The following is an 8,302-nucleotide window of genomic DNA, read 5'->3' on the forward strand; positions in this document are numbered from 1 at the left end:
TTGAATTTGAACTTGAATTTATAATATGTGAACTATATATTGTCAATACTACTCATGAATGGTATATTATGTATTTTCAAGGCCATCCAAAATGTTCTCAAACAAAATTCATTAATGTAGTTAAAAAGCAAAAAGATAATATAATACACACAGTAAAAAATACAATGGAGCTTCGTAATTCACATGAATTATACTAACAAAATATATTGATATTGATTAACATCTCTTAAATAAAATTTTTCAGAGTTCACAATGGCTACTAATACAAGTGTATGTGGAATATGTGCACTTCGACAGATAACGACAACATCCAAACACTGGTGCCCAGAATGTGAAGAAGCTCTTTGTAACGAGTGCAAAGATCATCATAAATTACTGAAAGCCACCCGAAGACATGAGTCTATACCAATGTCCAGTTACAAATCTCTTCCGTCATTCATAACTGACATACAACAGTCATGTGTCTATCACAAGGAACAATATCAACTATACTGCACTGAGCACAATCTACCTATTTGTATCAAATGTATTAAAGATCATCAAAAATGCACGGTTATTCCATTGGATGAGGTAACTAATAATGCCAAATTTACTGAGCAGTTTCAAGATTTAGAGACCAGGTTAGAAGACTTATTACAGAACATCGATCAAACAAAGAAGGACCGGAAGGCTAATGTGGTCAGTATTGAAGAAATGAAAAAGCGGCATGTTGCAGATATTCATCAGATAAGAGTTGAAATAAACAAACATTTAGACAATCTCGAGAAACAAATTATTAAAGATGTTGAAGAAAAGGAAGGTCAAGGTAAGAAGAGTATTCAGAAAGTTTTATCATCAGTAAAAGAAAAGGAAACCGTGATTAATCAATGTCAGATGAATTTGCAAAACATTAAACAGCATGCATCCGATTTTCTAACATTTCTTGGAATGAGAGACCTTGAGGTCATGGTTGATGAAAACGAACAATATTTGCAGTCGTTGATAGATACAAAAGGTTTAGAAAATCTTGACTTAGTGTACAAGGTTGACACAAATGTTCAAAATATTTTGAACAATCTTAAGAGTTTTGGGTCAATTGAAATAAAAAATCACATATTAAGTGGTATTGAGTTGACAAGAGCGAAAGATAAGCAAGCGCAAATACAAGTAGCAGCAACGAGGAAGGCCGTTAATGATGTAAAGTTAATTCAGCAGAAGAAAATAACAACCAATGGAAAGTTAGTAAGGGGTTGCTGTATGTCAAGAGAAGGAGACTTTTTGTTCACTGATCATTTCTTACATTCTCACTACGTAATAAAATCAGATGGAACCCTGGAATATAAGATGTCGGTTGCTCCTAGTTCTGGGTTTGATATAACATTTGTCGATGATAACAATGTTGCTATTACATCTGGAGTTTCAAGAAATAAGACCGGTATAGACATTATAAACACTGACAACCAAACTAAAGTAAAGTGTATCAAGCTTAATGGTCCGTCATTTGGAATCACCCGTGACCAAGACTCGTTGTTCGTCTGTGTACAAGGACGTGGAATATATAAAGTGAACACTGTAGATTTTACTACCTCTAATGTGATCAGTTGTCACTTTCCGTGGGGATCTTACGTATCTGTGTTCGCCGACAAGATATACTACACTGACTCGAATGATCACAGCGTAGTTTGTTGTGACCGTAACCGGTCACATGTTTGGACTTTTAGGGAAATCTCAGTTTTGAAATGCCCGAGAGGCATCACTGTAGATAATGATGGAAATGTGTTTGTTGTCAGAGAGGAATCCTCAAATGTGGTCATTATATCAAACGACGGTGAACATCATAAGGAAATTCTTACCAGAAAAAATGGTCTAAATAAACCGTCAGCTATTTTCTTTGATAAACAGACACATGAACTTCTTGTTACAAATCTAGAGAATACTGCCTTTCTCTACAATGTTACGTAAACGTGATTAAAATCTTAACGAACGACACATTAAACGTGACAATAATTGTCGCAAATTACTAGACACCCGCTTTCCTTTACGGTGTTTTGTATAAACAATTGAAATTGATCATTTTTTTTGGTAAATTGAATAAATAAACACAACAAAACACTTTGAAAGTACTTTAAATTGAATAAAATTATGAGTGTTTTAGTGTCTAAATGAAATCATATCAAGTTTACTTATTTAGTTGAACTGAAGCATGTTTGCATGTATAAAAAGGAGAAAAGATAACAATATGATCAGTTATACCTACATGGTTGTAGTCAACGAGATAGAAAGAAGCGTATTTGCGTCACTGAAGAGTCTACCAGTGGCGGATCCAGAAATTTTCATAAGTGGGGGCCCACTGACTGACCTAAGAGGGGGCCCGCTCCAGTCACGCTTCAGTGATTCCCTATATAAGCAACCAATTTTTTCCCCTGGCCCCCCCTAAATCCGCCTATGTCTACGTGACCTATTGTCTTCTTTTGACATCATAATGGCAACAACTTCTGTATGTGGACTACTATCCTCTTGGTGTCCAGAATATAAAACAGCCTCACCAGTAGCATGCGTTGTCTTACCAGTTGAAATCTATGGAGTCTCGCTCAACCCCAGTATTTCTATTTTGTACGTTTTCATTTTTATGGCTATGATTGCTGCTTTGCCGCTTTGGTACATGGTTTTTACATACCAGGTCCCAAGTATGGATGTTGATCTAGGTGTCAGAAGGTTATTCGGCTTTGCAGCTCTGCTTCCGCTTTCACCGATTGCGTCATATCTTTTGTTGTTGAAGAGACCCTCTCTGTCGAGTCGCTTAATGTATTGTTGTTTTTTTTTGTTTTTTTTTTATGTAGAACTGAAATAAAATAAGCAATATAGACCAAATACTAATAAGCAATAAGTAAGAGTTGTCATATATCTTTCAAGGATTCATCAACTTAAAATTTGAATTGAGGACGGCCTTGATAATTCAGGGGAAGTATTGACAGTTTATTTCACATATATCATAAACAAAACAACACGTTTTACTTAATTATGAAATAGTCGAAATCTACTAGACTAGAGTTGTTTTTGTTTGATTTTTAAAGAAATCATCTGTTAGGAATGTGTACTTTTATTCTATTAATCGAAAGTATATAATCCGTTCAGGTTTAATAATATTGTTTTGTATATTTTTATTAGCTTGTTATTGTATAAAAAAAATCATTTTTATTAATGTATATTTACCCAATGTTACTGTACATCTATGTGTCTGCGCGTGACTTTATGTTTGATCTTACTAAAAATCTTGAAGTCAAGTGAAAAATTAACTTATCCCAAAGTGGTTTTCGACTATTTCATAATAAATAGTTATTAAAGGTAGCAGGATTTACTTTAGTACGCCAGACGCGCGTTTCGTCTACATAAGACTCACCAGTGACGCTGAAATCAAAATATTTATAAAGCCAAACAAGTACAAAGTTGACGAGTATTGATGATCCAAAATTCCAAAAAGTTGTGCCAAATACGGCTAAGGTAATCTATGCCTGGGATAAGAAAATTCTTAGTTATTCGAAAAATTCAAAGTTTTGTAAACAGGAAATTTATAAAAATAATCACATAATTGATATTCATGTCAACACCGAAGTGTTGGCTACTGGGCTGGTGATACCCTCGGGGACGAAACGTCCACCAGCAGTGACATCGACCCAGTGGTGTAAAAAGTTATCAAATGTACCTGGATTATAATTTAGTACGCCAGACGCGCGTTTCGTCTACATAAGACTCATCAGTGACGCTCAAATCAAAATATTTATAAAGCCAAACAAGTACAAAGTTGACGAGTATTGATGATCCAAAATTCCAAAAAGTTGTGCCAAATACGGCTTAGGTAATCTATGCCTGGGATTAAGTAAGACGGTCAATGTTTTTAGTGTGACATGTTGTTATACATCACCTACAAAAATAGATTGGCATTATGTTTTCTGCTCTGTGCATTCGTTCAATCGTTCATCCGCTCGTCCGTCTGTCCCGTAAAGGATATATGTACTTTCATGACCGTCCACAGATATCATACCAAAAATTGTAGAATAATGAAATTCAAAGCCAATACCATAGCATCAAATAAGCAGAAAACAATAAAGGGGGCCTTTAAAATTCACATTGATATTGATTAACATCTCTTAAATTGATTTTCTTCAGAGACAACAATGGTTTCTAATACAAGTCTATGTGGAATATGTGCACTTCGAGAGATAACGAAAACATCTGAACACTGGTGCCCTCTATGTGAAGAAGCTCTTTGTGATGAGTGCAAAGAGCATCATAAATTACTGAAAGCCACCCGAAGACACAAACCCATACAAATTTCAAGTTACAAATCTCCTCCATCATTCATAGGTGACATAAACCAATCATGTGTCTATCACAATGAACAATATCATATATATTGTAATGAACATGCAATACCTCTTTGTCTCCAATGCATCAATGATCATAGTAAGTGCAACGTCACTTCTATTGAAAAGATCACCATGAACATCAAGACCTCTGGGCAATTTCTAGATTTAGAATTAAGGCTAGGCGATCTATTACAAAACATTAAAATTATAAAGAAAAACCGAGAGGCTAATGTAACTGACATTGAAACATTACGAGTTCAAATGTTAAAGAAATAAAGCAGATAAGAGTTGAAATACACAATCATTTAGATAACCTTGAGAAATAAATTCTTGAAGAGCTTAAAGAGAAGGAGTACCAATGTAAAGAGAGTATTCAGAAAGTTTTGCTGCCGGTCATGGAAAGAGGATCTATAATAACTCAATGTCAGTTGAATTTCAAAAGCATTAAAGATTATGCATCCGATCTTCAAACATATATTGGAATGAGAGACATTGAGGTCAAGGTTGATGAAAATGAACAATATTTGCAGTCGTTGATAGATACAAAAGGTTTAGAGCATCTTGACTTAGTGTACAAGGTTGACACAATGGTTCAAAGTATTTTAGATAACCTTAAAAGTTTGGGTCAATTGAAATAAAAATTCGCAGAAGTGATATTGAGTTGACAAGAGCGAAAGATAAACAAGCACAAATACAAGTTGCAGCAGCGAGGAAGACCGTTAACGACGTGAAGTTAATTCTGCAAAAGAAAATAACAACGAATGGAATGGTAGTAAGGGGTTGCTGTATGTAAAGAGAAGGAGACTTTTTGTTCACTGATCATTCCTTTAAAAAATCACTCTACGTAATTTCGTCAGATGGAACCCTAAAATATGAGATGTCGGTTGATCCTAGTTTCTGGTTTGATATAACATTTGTCGATGATAACAATGTCGCTGTTACATCGGGAACTTCATTCGATAAGACCGGTATTGATATTATAAACGTTGAGAACCAAAGTACACTAAAGTTCATCAACCTTCCTGGTCCGTCATATGGAATCACACGTGATCAAGACTCGCTGTTTGTCTGTGTTGAAGGACAAGGTATATATAAAGTAAACACTATGGATTATACTACCTCTCACGTGATCAGTTGTGATTTACAGCCACATTCCTACGTATCTGCATTCGACAATAAGATATACTACACTAACAAGGTTGAAAAAAGTGTGGTGTCTTGTGACCGTAATGGGTCACGTGTTTGGAGTTTTAACGATGATTCGGTTTTGAAATATCCGAAAGGCATCACTGTAGATAATGATAGTAATGTGTTTGTCGTCGGAGAAAAGTCGTCAAATGCAGTCATTATATCAAACGATGGAAAACTTCACAAGGAAATCCTGACCAAAGGGGATGGTCTCCTTAAACCAACCGCTATTTTTTTTGATAAACAGAAAAAGAAACTGCTTGTTACAAATATAGAGCAATCAGCCTTACTCTACAATGTTACATAAACGTGATTGAAATCATAATGACCGGCACAACGCACAGATATCAAGTCACGTATTGTTGTAAATCACTAGACATCCGCTTTCCTTTACAGTGCTGTGTAAAACAATTGAAATCAAAATGACTGACATAACTGTTTATCTGGATCTTTTGTAAAAATATAATGCACTCTATATGTATAAAATCAGAAGTTTTAGGCGTCTCAATGAATTTGCATTGAGTTAATAAGTTGAACTGAAGCATGTTTGCATGTCCATAAATTGAGATTAAATAAAATAATGATCCGTTATAATTTTCATCAATCATCAATCACAGAAAAATAAACAATTACCGAGTACTCTGTTGTGTTTGATTTTTAGTTGTGGCCATTTGCAATTATTTCATACATAAAAATAAACACATAATCAGAACGGTACATTAATGAGATTGTTATTGAGCAATGTTTTTTTTTATATATTTGTTTTAAATTCTGACAAGATAGGTATTATTGTGGGCAATGATGTTTGCATATAGTTTTTAGATTTAAACTTCTAGTTTTCCTTGTTTGAATTCTTTTATTTTAGTAATTTTGGGGCCTTTATTACCTGAGTATGCGGTATTGGTTTTGCATATCATTAAAGGCGGAAAAGTTGCATATAGTTGCATTGAGAATATATGAACTTTTTCAATACCCATCAAAAGGAGAACAGCCTGAAGCGAAAGCTTGTTTTTAGAGAAGCAGTTGTAACGATTATCAGATTGTCTGCATATTGTTATTGTAAAATAGCAGCAATCAGTCACAAAAGAAGCTTTCCGATAAATGAACGAAGTAAACCGGTCAAAAAGGCTTCATACTGCGTCGAGCAGTTGATATTTTAATAAATATATGTCGACAACCAGATAATTGGTTTATCGGGTTGTATTTGCATATGTTGCACAGTAGTAACAACGTGTTTTCTTAGTTTCACAAGCCAACTAAAGATGACTTGATAAGTTCGGTCAATTTGTCAACGTTTATACATTATTACGTCGCTAATATGTCCAGGACAAAGTTATTTAGCCGGGTCAACGCGTTTGACGTCACAAAGTCTTGATAAACAATTTAATTCAGAGCTCAGCAGATTAATATAGACAGTGGGACGATCGATTAAAGACTAATACCGTTGATGTGAGAAGAAAAAAAAGTACAGGTGCCTATCCCGTTTAGAGAGGATTTTTAGACTCAAAACTAAACTACTAGTAACTTATTTGATGTAATTCAAACTATAAACAATAAAGACAAATATCTGATTCGGTTCTATGACATTAAATCAAATATATAATGCGACTTTTTCTTTCGTATTTAAATTGTTTGAAACAAACTCAATATCGCGATATCATTTTTTTTTTCATCTTAAAACATACAGGTAATAGAAGAGGGGCGAAAGATACCAGAGGGACAGTCAAACTCATAGATCGAAAATAAACTGACAACGCCATGGCTAAAATGAAATAGGCTGTTTAGCAGAAATTTGACAGATTATAAAAATTTCTGAAATAACAAAATATATGAAAAATATCGAACTCAAATGTAATTTCATAAAGGTAAAGCCCATAAAAATTGAAAAAAATCAAACGTTGACTTTATTAACCAACAGAACGATTAAATACAAATTCTCAAGCATTTTACGAAGAAAAAAATGTCAAGTTAATTAATCTTGGTTTTATATCTAGCGAAACCTTCCATTTGTATAACAACATGGACAAATGTATATAGGTTCGATAAATTGATAAAAGTGTGCACACAACCTAAATAGACATACGTGTAAGGTACGTGTGACAATGATTGGTATCATACCGTAATAACTGTTTAAACTTACGTCACAGAAAAGCAACATCCTAAGTTTGATTGAAGAATAATTTGTTATATTCAGATTAATGTTCGTCATGTATTTATTTAATTTTGTTCTAAAATAGTTTGTTAATGAATTTTGTAATATGTGCTTTTCATCTGATTTGTGACTGTTTTGCTGAGTGTGAATTCGCATTACTATAAGACGTGTTACGGTACTTGTCTATCCCAAATTCATGTATTTAGTTTAAATGTTTAATGTTATATTTGTAATTCTCATCGGATTTTGTCAAATGTGTTGACGTCTTTTCTATTATATTTATGTGTTATGGAAAGAAAAATTAATCACCGCCGTCATTTATTAGATTTAATTTTGGTCAACGTAATCTGTACGATAATTTACGTTTGAAGTTGGATTCATAACAAACTGGACATATGTATATATATTATAGTTAATTGCTATTAATAAGTATTGCAATATGCATTGTGTTTAAATGCAATATCAGTACTTAGTTCTATTATAACCTTTAATCAATCCTAATTCTATCTTTCTTTTGAGATATAGTTTTTCATATGTGACGTCATTTTTCTGCTGTTGCAGAAATTTCATAAATTCAAATGTGACGTCATTTTTAATGCCTTTTCATCATCGTATG

The 8,302-nt window shown here is 33.6% G+C and overlaps 1 protein-coding gene across 1 annotated transcript; it reads left to right on the plus strand.

Moving 5' to 3' along the window:
* Positions 1 to 252: 252 nt before the first annotated feature.
* LOC139504324 (tripartite motif-containing protein 2-like) lies at positions 253 to 1,941 on the plus strand. Its single transcript, XM_071294393.1, has one exon. It carries the CDS (start codon positions 253 to 255, stop codon positions 1,939 to 1,941), a length of 1,689 nt encoding a protein of 562 aa, XP_071150494.1.
* The last annotated feature ends 6,361 nt before the right edge of the window (positions 1,942 to 8,302 follow it).

The sequence above is a fragment of the Mytilus edulis genome, chromosome 14 (genome assembly GCF_963676685.1).
Source record: "Mytilus edulis chromosome 14, xbMytEdul2.2, whole genome shotgun sequence".
Taxonomy (NCBI): domain Eukaryota; kingdom Metazoa; phylum Mollusca; class Bivalvia; order Mytilida; family Mytilidae; genus Mytilus; species Mytilus edulis.

What these genes read in the sequence shown, in the direction of transcription:
- LOC139504324 (XM_071294393.1), top strand. Translation starts at nt 253, where the DNA reads ATGGCTACTAATACAAGTGTATGTGGAATATGTGCACTTCGACAGATA.